Raw genomic sequence first — 17,272 nt, forward strand, 5'->3', positions numbered from 1 at the left:
ATAGAACTTCTTTAATGTTTAATTAAATTAAATTTTATTTTTAACTTTTTAATAAATTTTAATATTTTTTTCAATAATTTTAATTTTTCACGACAAATAATTATTTAATTTATTTTTTAATTTTTTTCTTAACAAAAAATAAATTTACTTAAAAAAATGTGATTAAAAATAAAATAAAAGAATAATTGAATAACTATGTACTGTAAAAAATTAATATTATTAAAGGATAAAATTAAAATTTATTTCTGTGTATCGCTTTTATCCTCAACGTTTTATTCCTATTTAAGCCCGTAATGTTTTAAAATTGTCTCAATTTTGTCTTGCCGTCAATTCTGTTAACGACAAAAATGAGCTAATTTTAAAACGTTAAAAACTTAAAAAGGACGATTTAAATATTAGGGACAATTTTAACACTTACCAAATGTTGGGACAAAAGAGAAACCCTAGCAGAGAAAGAGTACGTACTCCGTACTCAGAGAGAATGAGAGAAGGAGAGAGCGGGAACGAGTGTTTGAGGGTGAAACATAGTGAGCATGGCGGCCATGCCGTCGGAAGAGATAAGGGGGAGAGTGTGGGTGGGGGTGCATCCGGTGTCAAGGAGGGTTTTTCACGAGGGGGTTTTTCAAATCCTACAAAGATCTCCTTTAGAGATAAAGTCATTGGTCCAGAGAAATCGAAGGCGTTTGCACTTGCAGGATCTCGGGACGGTACAAAGGCAGTGCCACATCCTGAAACCAAAATTCACAATTCAAATGAAGTAGAACCTAATGTGGTAGGTGGCGTTACTGGCGAGAATCCTGCATCGAATTTGCAAGAAGATTTGGAGGCTAATAATTTGGAAGGAAATAATGTTGAGGAGGCTTGCATGTATGATGAACCAGGCTGGGAGCGTGAGGAAAGGTAAAACCAAGCTGGGTCAGAAGCAATCTAACAAGGTCCAAAGAGGCATTCAATCCAGAATCGATTCGGGTAGAGTAATCAGGCCCACCATTCACTTCTCTCACACGAATGGATCAAGCTCCTATCGTGCTAGGGTCGGGTCACGAGTCAAGGTCGGACACAGCGCTTCCCGTGTTGGTGAGACGTCGATCTCCTCAACCCGACACACCCCAGTGCCTTGCGGGTCCTCTCTCCGGAAACGACCAAGGCCGGGGTCCCTACAGAGCTCGCCAGTTGAGAAGAATGGAGGCACGGTGGTGGAAGCATCGTCATGTCTTCCTGCAACCGTGAAGGAGGGTGTTACCGTGGCGGTTCCATTGGAGAAGGAAGGCGCATTGCCGGCTGTTACTGCGTCGGTAGGCGGGATTAAGGAGATATTCCATGGAGATCCGGCAAACTTGAAGGTCACGGGAGTCACTTCCGCTGGGCAAGCCTCGGTTTGAGGTTGGTGAAGCACTTTGATTTCCTTGTTTTATATTTTTATATTTTATATTATGGATAGTTTAAATATAATAGTTTGGAATATTAGGGGTGCTTCTAATAAGTTAGCCCGGGTGAATTGTAAAGAGCTGGTTAGGAAATTTAAACCTGTAATTTTTATTGTGGTTGAAACTCACTGTCCTTTTCAACACTTGAAAATGTTCTGGGAAAGACTTGGTTATCACCCTATTGGTATAGTGAAGGCGTCAGGACACAAGGGGGGTATTTGGTTCCTTTCTGCAATACAGGGTGTTCACTGCAAATGGGTTGATGCTTTCGATCAGTGTGTTACAGTTGAGGTTCAGGTAAATAATGTGATTTGGAGGTGCAGTGGTATCTATGGTAGTCCTCAATTTAATACCAGAGTTTCGCTATGGGATTATCTTGTTACTCAGTCTTCGTCTTTCTGCGGGCCATGGATTGTTCTTGGTGATTTTATAAAATTTGGGGATAGAAATACCAAGTTCTTTCATGTCCAGACTCTTGTGCGGAGAAAGCATAATAAGATTCATGGTCTCTTTCTTCAAGATGGGGTGTGGGAAACGGACCCGGATATCCTTAGAAGGGAAGCTGAATCCTTCTATAAACGCCTATTCTGCCAGTCGGAGGATGTAGACTTAGGTTGTCTTGGTGATGTGTCACTGCCTTCCCTGAATGATGAAGCCTGTTGTAGCCTCACAGCGCCAGTTACTCTGGAAGAAGTTAAGTCGGCTGTTTTCAGTATGCATTCTTTTAAGGCGCCGGGCCCTGATGGGTTTCAGGCTTTCTTCTTTAAAGAATACTGGAAGATTGTTGGTTTTGATGTTTGGACTATGGTTCGTCATGCGTTCTCTGGTTTGGATATGGATCCAAGGATGATGGAAACTCTTGTGGTTCTTATTCCGAAGGTAGAAAACCCAGTTTCCATGAAGGATTTCCGACCAATTAGTCTCTGTAATGTGGTTTACAAAGTTATAACGAAGGTTTTGCGGTTTCTAGAGGGGGTCCAAGAATTTCTCATTTGATGTTTGCCGATGATTTGCTTCTTTTCTGTAAAGTTGAAAAACAGCAAGTTCAAACTGTAATGGTAGCTTTGGAAAATTTCTGCAGAGCCTCTGGGATGAAGGTTAATGTGGAAAAATCTAAAGCGCTATGCTCCAAGAATGTTTCAGTGACAAGAAAAGAGATTTTCACTGGAGTCTCCTCCATCAGATTCGTTCAGAACTTGGGCAAGTATTTAGGGGTGAACCTTAATCACTCTCGGGTGACACGCGCAACTTTCAACGATGTTTTGGACAAAATTCGGGGAAGGCTAGCCAGTTGGAAAGGAAGATTGCTTAATAAGGCAGGCAGACTCTGTTTGCTCAACTCGGTAGTGACTGCGATTCCTACTTATCGCATGCAAGTATCTCTCTTCCCTAAAGAGGACTGCCTTTCTTAAGCAGTTTCTTGTTTTTTTTCTTTCTTAGTTTTTGTTTATTTTTCTTTTAAGTCACAAAAAAAAAATGTTGGGACAAAAACATACTTTAATCTTTAAAATAAGAATTTTCTCTAGTTGATTCGGTGTTACCTATCAAATTTAATTTCAAAAGTTAAGAACTTTGAGAATAAGTTTTCAAACTTAATTCAAGTAAAACGTGTCACTCCTGACAGTACTAACATTACTCTTTTCTCCATGCCTTATTCAGCCGGGCCTTATCAACAAATGCAACAGGGTCCGTGTCTGAACTTGCATCAGTCTCCTATGAGTGGAAACAACACTGATAGGGAAGGTTTATCACCTCCATTAGGGGGAGGAATGATCTTGCAGGAGACATAGGGGATCCATTACAAAAGCAATTCGAATTCCCTATGAACAGGTATTTTCTGTTTCTTGTGTTCATCAAAAGCATTGATATATTTGTTTAGTTAGGCGTGTTCCATGTAGTGTTATATTTTATATAAATAGTATTTAGCCAATCATATTCTTCATGTGTCTATGACAAATTAAAAAATAGTGTGTAATAACTATGTGTTTATAGCTAATTAGGACTGCTGCTTTTTGTAATAGATTATATTGTGGCTTGTATGCGGTTTTTTCAGGAGTGATGATGAGGATGAGTATGGTGTATATCAGTTAGACTCCGAGATGAGACATTATCCTCAGGTGAATATCTACTATGGACAGGCTGAGTTCGAAGGAATAAGCAACACTGATGGCTCGCAGAAAGTGCATCCTGATGCAGATAACGGTAATGCAAATCTCACTTCAGAGAACGGATTCGACACACAGGGTTTAGAAAGAAACACAGCAGTTGGGAAGAGTGAGGATGAACCTTATATATATGAAAATGAAGCACCTTCCTCACTATATGTTTCAGAAGATGTTGATGCTGAACCTGTTGATTTTGAAAATAATGGACTTCTCTGGCTCCCTCCTGTACCAGAAGATGCAGAAGACGAGCGAGAAACTTTTTTTGTTGATGAAGATGATGAAGATAATGGCGGGAATGGGAATGCCATTGGTGAGTGGGGATATCTGCGCAATTCAAACAGTTTTGGAAGTGGAGAGCATCGCCACAAGGATAGGACAAGTGAGGAGCAGAAGAAGGTCATGAAGAATGCAGTAGATGGGCATTTTAGGGCATTAGTGGCTCAGCTGTTACAGGTCGAAAACCTACCTATTGAAGACAATGGTGAAAATGTTTGGATGGAAATAATCACATCTCTCTCGTGGGAAGCTGCTACTTTATTGAAGCCAGATACTAGCAAAAGTGGAGGGATGTGAAAGTCAAGTGCATTGCTTGTGGCAGCCGCATTGAAAGGTAAATGCTATAATTTATCTGATTTTCTGCACGTGATTTCTATGTTGTCATACTTATCAGGTTTTCTTTTCTACAATAGGGTTGTTAAAGGAGTTGTTTGTAAGAAGAATGTGGCTCATCGTCGCATGACATCAAAAGTTGATAAACCTTGCTTGTTGATCCTTGGAGGGGCTCTTGAGTACAGGCACTCAAAATGTGCCTTCAATTGATCATCTTTCATCACCAAAGTTGGGTTACTGTGAAGCTTTTCATGTTGAAAATCTGAGCAGTGCTGCTGCTCAAGGTAGTAAAAAACCAATGAAAACATTTATGTTTTTTGACCGCTGCCCAAAGCCATTGGGTTGCACAGTTCTAATCTAATCTTATTTTATAGAAATTTTATTGTTATTATTTTATTATTATAAAAAAAATGTTCTGGAGACTTTAACTTGTAAATTACAAATCATGTAAAATGTGTGTGCACTAGCAACCACAAGGCATGTGTCTTTTTTAAGGAAAAATATAACTTAATTGTCATTACTACCAACTACACATCATTAATATTTTTCTAATTTTGACATCATTGAACAGATTTTACTTAAAGGTGCTGATGAGGAAGAATTGAAGGAGGTAAAGCATGTGGTTCAGTATGCAGTTTTTGCAGCTTACCATCTGGCTTTGGAGACATCTTTTCTTGCTGATGAAGGAATCTCTTCCCATAAATTCCGCTTAACAGTCTGCCTCTTCCTAATACAACATCAACCATTCAGAGGTCAATCTCAACATTTCCTGATTTCGTTGCTGCTAGCAGTGAAAAGTCTCAGGGGCTTGAATCCGACACTGGACCATGGAGAACTAAGAGTGTCAGCAGTACTGAATCCTATTTGTCTAATGATGATCCTTGTGAATCTTTGCAATCTGCATCATGTATCAGCCATGCAACTGCCTTTTATTCTTCCATTGTTGCTTCTGGAAATGCAATTCCAGGTTCATACAATGAGAAAATTCTTCCTAGCAAATACACAAATGACTCCACACAACCCCTGGAGGAGGAAACTCCTGAAGTGAACAACTCTTTGGGAATCATGAATGATCCTACTGTAAATGGTTATGGACCTGCAGAGAAATTAGATCATGGCATCAATAGATTTTGTAATATCCATTTCATTGTATTTCAGTGGCTGCATTGTCAATAATCAGAACTCTTTAATAATAAGAACTTGAGTTTTCTTAAGTTTCTGATATATAAGAGTTCTCAAATTACCTGTTTTGGAACAAAACACAGACATTTGGTCGTTCGTGGTGGGATGAAATTGTGCCAACTGTTGTGATGCCAACTGTTATGACTGGAGCCGAGCCTCATAATCAGGTATTATTCTTGCATTATGCGCCTTCCATTAATTGCAAAAAGACTTGATGGGATTTTTGCTTTTTGGGAAATAAGAGCTTGCATTGCAATCCTTGGAGGTATTCTTGGGTTCTTTACAAGATCTTTCCAAACTTGAAAGCTTAGTTTTTTGTAATTAAGACATTTGCACAATGTTGAACTATCCTCAAATGCTGTCATTGGGTGAGACTGCAAATTCATTAGTTCCACAAAAAAAAAATGGAACTAGAAATTACTCAAACTTACAAAAACGAAAGGATATTTAATTTTAGGATGTTTTGTATTCTTTGATAGTCATTGAGGGAATACTATAGAGAACTAGAGATAGAGACATATTTTTATAGTACTTTAAAGAAATAATTGTTCTATATGATTGAATATACACACAGCAAGCAAATTTTTTATACAGGCACAACTGCAATAATTAACTTATTAGACCTACTCACAAATAGTTAGTGAGATCTAATCCAACAAATCCTCTTCTTTTTTGGTAAGTGTAACTAACTTTGGGCTATAGAAATCCTCATTAGTGTACTCACATTCCAGAGTTCGTTCTTAGTCCTCATTGAATCAGGTAAATTCTTCTCAACCTTAGATTACGAAAGAAACGAAAATTTCGTCTACAATGACAAAGATCAAAACATGATTAGTAACATCAACTGTTCTCACTATCACTGACAGGCTCATAGTTCTAGCTCCATCCCTGAATAAGCATTCACTTAACTTAGCTTCTGAATTAGGCCTCACTGTTTTGCCTGTTCGAAGAAATAACATAAAAGCTCTCAGTTGTTGTGCTACATTTACAAATTAATAGTGTGACCCTAGTTGATCACTCATTAGACATTAAATCATAAACCGGTATAGGGAACGATTCGCCGAGCAAGAACCTCGATACTAGGACGCTGAAAGCCGGTTCTCCACTCTTGATGATGTGAGTAAATGACACTGCAACTTTGGACATACTCACAGTAGCTGCAACATGCCCAACGGTGTGTGCTACTGCAACCTGCAGGCACAGACACGGAATTAGTATCAAAGCCATAGATGGTAAACAAAAAAAGGGTGATACACTAATATTGGCTTACCGGGAACAAGGCCCTCCAGAAATCCATGTTAACTTTAGGGACATGAGCGAGCTTTGTGGCCCAGGAGATGAACATGATAAGAGAGCCTGCGGCGAGGGACAGAGTGGAAGTGAGCCAAGGGTAAGGAAAAGCATTGAGAACCTTCTTGTTGTATATGTTGAAGACGACGTTGAGTGCCCACCATGTAGCAAAATACAAACCAATCTTGAGCTTCTGAGCTGCCTCTGATGTCCCTGCTGCTTGTGGTTGTGACTTATCTGCCTCATAGGCATGACACTCTGCAACCTTCCTTCTAGGTTTAGTTGACAATGTGAGGTTCTGAGTGCATGGAATAATGTAAAGTGGTTTATGGGAAGAGAAAGAGGGTAGTGCAGTGCTTTGTTGAAGATTTTGAATAGAGGGTGGTAACCTTGGAACAGGAACACGCTTTCTGCAGGAGAATGCAGCAGAGCCGGCGAGGGGTGAGGGTGCTGTGTACTTTAAGGATAATATCATGGTGGTTTCGGATGGTCTAAAACAAAGAAGATGATGAGTTTGTAGATGTTCATATAATCAACAAAGGGGATTTGTATTTGTATATTTGATGAAACCAATGTGATGTGGATTTTTGTGTCTTACGCATTGATTACTGCGAGGAAGCCACGTGAGCAACGGTTGACAAGTTTGTTAGCAAAGATACTTTGGAAGGTGACAAGATCGAAGAGGAAGAGATTTTAATGGAATATGGAGACGGATCTTCCTAGGAAGCGGATTTAGAATAATCAAGTTTGATTTTATTCTAAATTAATCAAAACTCGAGGTGTCTTTTTAAGTGTAAGTTGGGCCAACGAATTAAAGTAGTCTTAGATCGTTAAGCACTGTTGTTAATCACGATTTTAATTCTCCTGGTAATTGGCTGATGCTGCGAACTCAGGTTCAGCTGCCACTTGGAGTACAAAGGAAGATCGACGAACAATGGAAAGGAATCTCTTCTCTCTCTCTCCACACACATATATATACAACGCAAAATGTTGTATTGAAGCAGAAGATAAGGTGCAATGAAAATGAAGTCCCTCTTATATCCGACCCTGTTGTCATTGCTGCATTGGCACGTGGCGGTGGTATCAGCTGCAAGGCTGAACATGGCTAGCGATGAATCGGCCTTGGTTGCCATGAGGGAGCATTTTAACTCCTTGGATCCCAACAATGTGCTCGCAAGCAACTGGTCTAGCAGTACCTCTGTTTGCAACTGGATTGGCGTCACCTGCGGCTCTTCCCACCGCAGAGTAACTGCCTTGAATCTCTCATACATGTCTCTTGATGCCACCATCCCTCCGCATCTTGGAAACCTGTCATTCCTTCTGGCCTGGCATCTTCCCAACAATAGCTTCCATGGTACTCGTAGACTGAGCATCATCAACCTTAGATTCAACAAATTCACCGGAAGTATCCCCTCCTGGTTTGAATCTCTACGGAAACTAAAACACCTGTTATTGGCAGGCAATAGTTTCACTGGCACAGTCCCACACTTCCTGTTCAACATGAGTTCCCTGCAATCGCTTGAACTTTTTAAAAACAAGTTTTGGGGTCCCTTACCTTCCAACATTTTCTTGTCTCCTTCTTTGCAATATCTGTATCTTACTTACAACCAAATTTCAGGAGCTATCCCTTCAGCTATCATCAACAGTTCGTTTCTGCAGGTTATTGACCTCGACTACAACAACCTATCCGGACAACTGCCGGAGCGCATCTTCCACCATCTACCAAACTTGAAAGAGCTTCACGTGACTAGTAATGCCTTATCCGGTGAAAAATTGCTGAGTGGGGATGACTCCATCACTCAAACCATGAATCTAGCCACAATAGGCTATATGGCCCCTGGTGAGTTTCTTTTTTAATCTTATGCTTTATGTGATAAACCTTGATAGCAATCAGCTATGAATCTAATAAAATTTGTTTTGTTTTCCACTTTGTTGTTTTTCTTCTTATTTTGCAGAATATGGACTTGAGGGAAGAGTGTCTAGGCAAGGTGATGTGTATAGCTATGGAATTTTACTTATGGAGACCTTCACACAGAAAAAACCCACTGACGAAATGTTTGTGGGAGAGTTTACCATCAAAGAGTGGGTGAAAATGTCATGCCCTGATTCACTACTTGATATCGTTGATGCAAAATTATTGGTGGAAGAAGGAGAAACGGATACTAAACGGGACTGCTTGTTGTTTATAATGACTTTAGCTCTGAATTGCTTAGCTGAGTCTCCGGGTGAAAGGACAAGAATGAAAGACGCTATGAATGCTCTTAAGAAGATTAAAAGATTACTCTTGAACTAAAATATATGCCTAAGTGTTAGGCTCAATTTACATATTTTGAATCATTTTTAGAAGTTCTAGTAACCGCTTTTGATTAAGATGTAACTTCTCATTTTAACAAAATTACTTCAATTATGTGCATTGCGAATTGGGATCGTGTTTCATCCGTACATACTATAGTTATTTTTTCAAGAAAAAAAAGGAAGGCCTAGGTTAGAGATTTATTTCATATATATATTTGTTTTAAGTAAAGATAAAAAATGATTTTTTTTTTTTGGAGTGTCATACACGATTTGCTAAAATATGGTGGCTTTTTGTTAAATTTCCTTGGTATAGGAGCCATTATGCTAAAAGAGAAACCGTAGAAGGTATTAAATGAATTATTAGGCAAAGCACAATCAAATGACAAAAAAAATTTCAAAATATATGAACAAAATTTTTTTCATTTTTATCACATTTTATTTCAGCACATACTTTCTTTTTTTTTTAGTTGAGATTTAATAGTTAGTAAATAAATATTTTTTAGTTTAATTGATAATATTTTTATAAGAGTAAAGTATCGTTTTTGTCCCCAACGTTTGTGGTAAATCCTATTTGTGTCCCTAACGTTTAAATCGTCCTATTTGTATCCCTAACGTTTGTAAAAGTAATTTAATGTTATTCTGCCATCAATTACAAATCTTGAGCGCTTTAGTTTGAGTTTTAAAAATCTCTTCTTGAAGTTAGAATATAAATGTCTGAGATAGAATCGATGATCTACTCCGAAAAATAGCTCATCAAATGTTGAAACTAATTCCTACAACATTTACATAATTCACTTTTCTAGGGACATATTTGAATCTAAACACAAATAGTGGGTATAATATTAAAATCGAACACATCCAAGTGAGACCTAATTGAGAATGAATACATCCAAGTGAAAATAATTGAAAAATATAATCTGATTTGTTAGTATAATTGATAGTAAGATAACATTGAATCACTTTTATAAACGTTAAGGATACAAATAGGACAATTTAAACGTTAGGGACACAAATAGGATTTACCCCAAACGTTGGGAACAAAAACAATACTTTACTCTTTTTATAAATAGAATAATTTTTGTATTATATAAAAATAACAACTTCAATATATATTTTTCATTTTTTTAATCTTATTTCTATTTTTTTGTTATGGTATCAAAACACTCAAAACTTTGTTAATACCCATTAATAGTGAAAATTTTTTTTGAAGTAAAAGAACTCAACACAATAAAGTGGAGCAACAGAATAGAAAAAAACTTAACAGCAAGTATAACAATTTAACACATGGTCATTTTCAGCATTACATCAACAACTGTTAGGATCAATTCTAATCTATTCTTTGTAACTCATAAGCGACCTATTGATAACTTCCGTTATTCCTGCTTCTTAACTTTTAAAAATTTTGTTATTCCTTTTCATCCATATATGCCAAAACCCAATAACAAAACTCTCGCAATGGATGACAACACTTTAAATCCTTCTCAAAATTCAAACCGTCCTTACTATATACATCCAAGTCAGAGTCCTACTTCAATTCTTATTTTTTTCAGTATGGCTTTTGATAAGTTTAATTTCCGCTCTGTTAGGAAAAACTCAATAAAGGTTCAAAAACAAGAACCTATTTAACAGCAGAAGCACCAGAAATAATTTTTCCACAACCTGTGCAATTAAATAGGTAATATGAAAGATACTCCAAGCAACAATTATAATGGCAGAAATTAAATAATCAGACACCAGAATTTTTAACGTGGGAAAACCCCCAAAAGAGGGACAAAAAACCCACGGGACCTAGTCCAGAAAAATCTTTCACTATCAGAAAAATGGGTACACAAACAGTCTTCCTAGTGACACTAGGGCATCTCAACAATCAACAAAATACATCATCAAAACTGATGGAATCAACATAAACCCTCCACAAAGTGGGTATCTCAAATCAGGCAAAAGAGAAGACAATACCACAAGCAAGTTATATCCTAATGTTCATCTCTACACCAGGAATAACATACTAAAATTACATAAGAAATGGAGCAAGTTTACCAAGTCAATGTGATCAAGGTTAGCATGCTCTTTTTCCCCAAATTCCCTTCTTCTCTCGACGCCGAAAAACCCTTGCTTCGTTGCTTTCAATTTCAAAAGAAAGCTTCACTCTCTCTTCCGTGGCTTATGCCACTTTCTCTGTTTATTTCTTTTTTTTTAATAAGATGTGGGCCCCACTTAGTTGGGGACCCACCAACAAATCTCTCCCTCACCAACTCAAGTGGGGATAGGCTGCTCCACCAAGCCCGCCTTCTCTTTGCAGTAATCAAACTTCACTGCAGGTAAACTCTTAGTCATCATATCTGAACTATTATCATCAGTATGGATCTTATCTAGTGCATATGACTTCATCTCAAGCGCTTGACGTATCCAATGATACCTCACCTCTATGTGCTTCGATCTGGAATGAAACGTTGGATTCTTACTGAGATGGATAGCACTCTGACTGTCACAGAATAACACAAACTTCTCTTGATTGATGCCTAACTCTTGTAGAAATTTCTTCATCCACAAGAGTTCCTTAGAAGGTTCAATAACAGTAATGTATTCTGCCTCTGTAGTAGACAAAGCAACACATTTCTGAAGTCGAGATTGCCACGACACAGCTCCCCCTGCAAAAGTCATCATATAACCAGAAGTAGACTTCCTTGAATCAAGATCCCCAGCCATATCTGCATCTGTGTAACCATCCAACACAGGTTGGCCACTCCCAAAGCATAAACAAACTCTGGAAGTACCATTAAGGTATCTGAAAATCCACTTCACTGCTTGTCAGTGTTCCTTTCCAGGATTAGAGAGAAACCGACTAACAACTCCAACTGCATGAGCAATATCCGGCCTGGTGCAAACCATAGCATACATCAAACTGCCAACTGCAGATGCATATAGAATCTTCTTCATTTCTGCTTTCTCTTTCTCACTTGTAGGACATTGCTGCGAACTCAGCTTGAAATGACTAGCAAGTGGAGTACTAACAGGTTTGGAATTACTCATGCTAAACCTCTCTAAAACCATTTCAATGTACTTCTGCTGCGACAACCATAGTTTCCCATTCTTCCTGTCACGAGTGATACTCATGCCAAGGATTTTCTTTGCAGGACCCAAATCCTTCATAGCAAAGGATCTATTCAAGTCTTTCTTAAGACTTTCAATCTTCTTAGTGTCATGACCAACAATCAACATGTCATCAACATAAAGCAAGAGAATTATAAAATCACCATCAGAAAATTTCTTAACATAGACACAAGGATCAGAAGAAGTCTTACTATACCCATGACCTTCCATGAAGGAATCAAACTTTGTGTACCACTGCCTTGGCGCTTGCTTCAGCCCATATAAGCTCTTCTTCAACTTGCATACAAGATGCTCCTTTCCTTTAACCTCAAAACTCTCTGGTTGCTCTATGTAAATTTCTTTATCTATGTCACCGTGAAGGAATGCAGTCTTCACATCAAGCTGCTCAACCTCTAAATTCAAGCTAGCCGCCAATCCAAGCACAACTCGAATAGAGGACATCTTCATAACTGGAGAGAAAATCTCCTCAAAATCAATACATTTCTTTTGCTCAAAGCCTTTCACAACCAATCGAGCTTTGTACCTTGGCCGTGAGACATTTTCATCTGCTTTCAACTTGAACACCCATTTATTCTTGAATGCTCTCTTACCCTTCGGCAACTTCACCAATTCAAAAGTATGATTCTCATGCAAGGATTTCATTTCTTCTTGCATGGCCTTCAACCAATCTTCCTTATGCTCATCAGACATAGCTTCCTGGTAGCTCTCTGGCTCCCCAGTCTCAGTGTTCATCACATACTCATGAGGAGAGTATTTCTGAGAAGGATGACGCTCTCTAGTAGATCTTCTCAATTCAGGCTCAACTGGTGGTTCAGGTAGAACTTCAACATCTGGAACCTCAGGTTGAGGTGCAGGTTCATCATGCAAATCATCACCATCATTATCAACTTGTACATCTCCCCCATCAACAGGAGGTCTAGTGGAAGGACCAGATTCATCATCAATAGAGCGTCTAACAGTTACTGTTGGCTTATCTATCTTCTCAAGATCTTCAATAGTTTGGTCTTCAAGAAAAATCACATCTTGGCTTCTAATTATCTTCTTGCTCACCGGATCCCATAATCTGTAACCAAAGTCTTCGTGACCATAACCCACGAAGATACACTACTTTGACTTTCCATCAAGTTTAGACCTTTCATCTCTTGGAATGTGAACAAAAGCCCTGCAGCCGAACACTCTCAAGTGACTATAGGAGACATCTTTTCCTCTCTAAACTTTCTCTGGGGCATCACCATTAAGTGGAACTGAATGAGAAAGGTTGATCAGATCTACTGTAGTCCTCATCGCTTCACCCCAAAAGGATTTAGGCAACTTTGCATGAGAGAGCATACACCTGACTTTGTCATTGATAGTGCGATTCATTCTCTCTGCAACTCCATTATGTTGAGGAGTCTTAGGAACCGTCTTCTCAACCTTGATCCCATGTCCTTTACAATACTCTTCAAATGGACCCCTATATTCACCACCATTATCTGTTTGAGTACATTTTAATTTTCTTCCTGTTTCTCTTTCAAAACACTTACATGAAAGTGTTTGAAGATTCCGAGCACCTGGTCTTTAGATTTCAAAATAAAAGCCCACACCTTTCAAGAATAATCATCAATAAAAGTAACAAAATATGATGCACCACCTAGTGTCTTAGCATCCATAGTGCAAACATCAGTGTGAACTAAATCTAGAACATGTGATCTCCTATGAGGTCCAGAATTATGAAATGATACTCTAGCATGCTTTCCAACAAAACAATGAGTGCAAGTATTTAAAGTTGTACCTTTCACTGGAAGTGAGTGCTTCTTGGCTAAGACGCTTAGTCCTTTCTCGCTCAAGTGACCAAGATGTATATGCCACAAATCAGAAGAGGAATCATTAGCTACATTCACATCTTCGTTGCACAACTTTGCTTGTAATCGGTAGAGAGTAGTAAGACTATTGTCTTCTCTAGCAACAATGAGAGCCCCTTTGGTAATCTTGCATTTTCCACTACCAAAGGAAGTGCAATACCCCTCTTGATCCAATGCCTTCACAGAAATAAGATTGAACTGCATATCTGGTGCATGACTAACATTTTTCAACTGCAATTTGCATCCCATGTTGGTTTCAAGCCACATATAACCCATACCAATGATATCACACACTCCTTTATTTCCCAATTTGATCTTGCCAAGATTTCCAGTAGTATAGGAAGTGAAAAATTCATGCCTCGGAATGACATGACATGAGGCACCAGAGTCCATAATCCAAGTGGAATCATCACAGACAAGATTCACATAATTTTCATCATATGTGATAAGAACATCTTCATAAACAATAGCAGCAGTTTCTTTATCACTATCTTTACCTTTGTCTTCGTTTCTTCCTCTTGATTGTTCTCTTTTCAAGAACCTACAATACCTCTTGATATGCCCCGACTTGCCACAATGGTGAAAAATGAACTCTTTTCTTGGCTTATACTTTCCTCTTGACTTGCTTTGACTCTCTGACCTGTCAGAACTGTGAGGTTTTCTACTTTGACTTCTCTCCCGTGACTCTGAAACAAGTGCTTCTGACTGGGAGGAGGCATTAGTCAAACCTCGCTCTCTTCTTCTGGCTTCTTCATTCAACATGCTCTCTTTAACCATTGCTAATGTCAACTTTCCTTTTGGAGCTGAGTTAGTCAGTGTCACAACCAGAACTTTCCAACTATCAGGCAAAGAGCTCAACAACAACAAGGCTTGCAACTCATCATTCAAAGTGATTTCATTATTTGTCAGTTGGTTTACCGTCTCTTGAAAAATGCTCAAGTGCTCCGGCATTGATTTACCTTCAACATATTTCATATTGACAAGCTTCCTGATCAAGAATGCTTTGTTTTGCACATTCTTCCTCTCATATAACTCCTTCAATTTCTTCCACATCTTCTCAGCATTCGTTTCGGTGTCAACATATGGATACACACTAAGATCAAGCCATTGCCTAATCAAAGCAACTGCCTTCCGATTCAGCTTCTTCCATTCAGCATCGTATTTAGTACCTTTGGATTTATCTCCCTCCACAGGATCATACAAGTCCTTACTATACAGCATATCTTCCATGAGGGTCTTCCAAATTGAATAATTTTGGGAATTCAATTTGACCATATTCGGTCCATGAATATTTTTCTCCATTTAATCAGCACATAGATAAACAACCAAAGCTCTAGATACCACTTTGTTGGGAAAAACTCAATAAAGGTTCAAAAACAAGAACCTATTTAACAGCGGAAGCACTAGAAATAATTTTTCCACAACCTATGCAATTAAATAGGTAATACCAAAGATACTCCAAGCAACAATTATAATGGTAGAAATTAAATAATCAGACACCAGAATTTTTAACGTAGGAAAACTCCCAAAAGAGGGACAAAAAACCCACGGGACCTAGTCCAGAATAATGGGTACACAAACAGTCTTCCTAATGACACTAGGGCATCTCAACAACCAACAAAATACATCATCAAAACTGATGGAATCAACATAAACCCTCCACAAAAGTGGGTATCTCAAATCAGGCAAAAGAGAAGACAATACCATAAGCAAGTTATATCCTAATGTTCATCTCTATACCAGGAATAACATACTAAAATTATATAAGAAATGGAGTAAGTTTACCAAGTCAATGTGATCAAGGTTAGCATGCTCTTTTTCCCCAAATTTCCTTCTTCTCTCGACGCCGAAAAACCTTGCTTCGTTGCTTTCAATTTCAAAAGAAAGCTTCACTCTCTCTTCCGTGGCTTATGCCACTTTTCTCTCTTTATTTTTTTTTAAAACTGTGGGCCCCACTTGGTTGGGGATCCACCAACACGCTCCTCCTGCAAATTATCCCCTCTCTTCATCTTGGGAAAGATGCAATAACTTAGTACTTTTTTGGCTCTTTCACTCAATATCTCCCTCAATCACACAAAATGTTATCTATCTTACCCCTGCTTCGTCTATTTGGCAAGATCTCCACAATCGTTTTTCTCAAGTAATACCACGGGAGTTGGTTATCATTTCCATAAGAATTAACGGATTAAGTAAGCAATAGTCAATTAATTATTCTAGTCAAACAATCAAAATTTGGTTTTTAGAAAGCTTTAAAACATAAACAGTAAAATAGGCAAAAGCAAACAGTAAATACTGAAAAGATGATATGATTAAAAGAGTTAAGATTCTAGAGATGTCGAGACTTAATCAATATTTTTCACCTTCCACCTTGATCATGCAAATATACATCTATGGAAAATCATTAATAATCAAACATCAATCTCTTGATAATTTGATTTCTCTTTAACCTAATTAATTGCTAATTTCTTAGTCAATTATTTAAGAAAGCGTAAAGTATCGTTTTTGTCCCCAACGTTTGGGGTAAGTCCTAAAGTTGTAAATCGACCTATTTAAATCCCAATGTTTTAAAATTGGCTCAATGTTGTCCTGCTGTTAGAGATCCGTTAACAGAATTGACGGCAGGATAAAATTGAGACGATTTTGAAACGTTAGGAACTTAAATAGGACGAAAACGTTGGGGATAAAAATGATACATAGAAATAAATTTTAATTTTATCCTTCAATAATATTAATTTTTTATGGTACATAATTATTCAATTATTTTTTAATCACATCTAAGTAAATTACACTTAATCACATTACTTTTATTCTAAATAAATTTATTTTTTATAATTTTACTCTTAAATATTTTTACTCATCATGAAATATTTGTAGAATGACTAGTACATAAACTTGCGAAAAAAAAATGATACATATATAATAAAGTATAAATTGTACCTTTTGTCTATAATGTATCGAAATTATTTAATGTTTAATTTAATTAAACTTTATTTTTAATTTTATTTTCAATAATATCAAATTTTTACGGTAGCTAATTATTCAATTATTTTTTTATTTTATTTTTAATTACATTATTTTTTTTAAGTAAATTTATTTTTTATTAAAAATAAAATATAAAATAAAATATAGTAATTATTTGACGTAAAAAAATTAAAATTATTAAAGAAAAGATTAAAATTTATTAAAAATTAAAATGATTGGAATTATTAAAAAAAAGATTTTTTTAGAATTTTTAATAAATTTTAAAAATTATTAAAAATTATTAAAATCTTTTTTTTAATAATTCCAATCATTTTAATTTTTAATAAATTTTAATCTTTTCTTCAATAATTTTGACTTTTTCTCGACAAAT

General features: G+C 37.2%; 2 protein-coding genes and 1 long non-coding RNA gene across 4 annotated transcripts in view; 2 read left to right on the forward strand and 1 right to left on the reverse strand.

Moving 5' to 3' along the window:
* LOC107613605 (putative receptor-like protein kinase At3g47110) overlaps window positions 1–9,093 on the forward strand; it is an 18,039-nt gene extending 8,946 nt beyond the window's left edge. The window contains exons 3-4 of the mRNA XM_021112008.1: window positions 8,446–8,513; window positions 8,629–9,093. Of these exons, the coding sequence (XP_020967667.1) occupies window positions 8,446–8,513; window positions 8,629–8,966 (406 nt within the window). The 3' untranslated portion in view covers window positions 8,967–9,093. The remainder of the gene's footprint in view (window positions 1–8,445; window positions 8,514–8,628) is intronic.
* LOC107637412 (1-phosphatidylinositol-3-phosphate 5-kinase FAB1B-like) lies at window positions 3,061–4,898 on the forward strand. The gene is made up of 4 exons (XM_021104268.1): window positions 3,061–3,257; window positions 3,481–4,202; window positions 4,282–4,485; window positions 4,773–4,898. The coding sequence occupies exons 1-2, from the start codon at window positions 3,250–3,252 to the stop codon at window positions 4,163–4,165; spliced, it is 693 nt and encodes a 230-aa protein (XP_020959927.1). The 5' UTR covers window positions 3,061–3,249; the 3' UTR covers window positions 4,166–4,202; window positions 4,282–4,485; window positions 4,773–4,898.
* On the reverse strand, window positions 5,169–6,346 carry LOC107613630. 2 transcript variants are annotated; one of them, XR_002348559.1, is made up of 3 exons: window positions 6,108–6,346; window positions 5,446–5,741; window positions 5,169–5,297 (listed from the first exon to the last, which is right to left on the reverse strand). It is a non-coding gene; the product is annotated as an uncharacterized LOC107613630 (long non-coding RNA). The 2 variants fall into 2 exon arrangements; XR_002348557.1 differs by having other exon boundaries at window positions 5,446–5,757.

The sequence above is a fragment of the Arachis ipaensis genome, chromosome B01 (genome assembly GCF_000816755.2).
Source record: "Arachis ipaensis cultivar K30076 chromosome B01, Araip1.1, whole genome shotgun sequence".
Classification (NCBI taxonomy): Eukaryota; Viridiplantae; Streptophyta; class Magnoliopsida; order Fabales; family Fabaceae; genus Arachis; species Arachis ipaensis.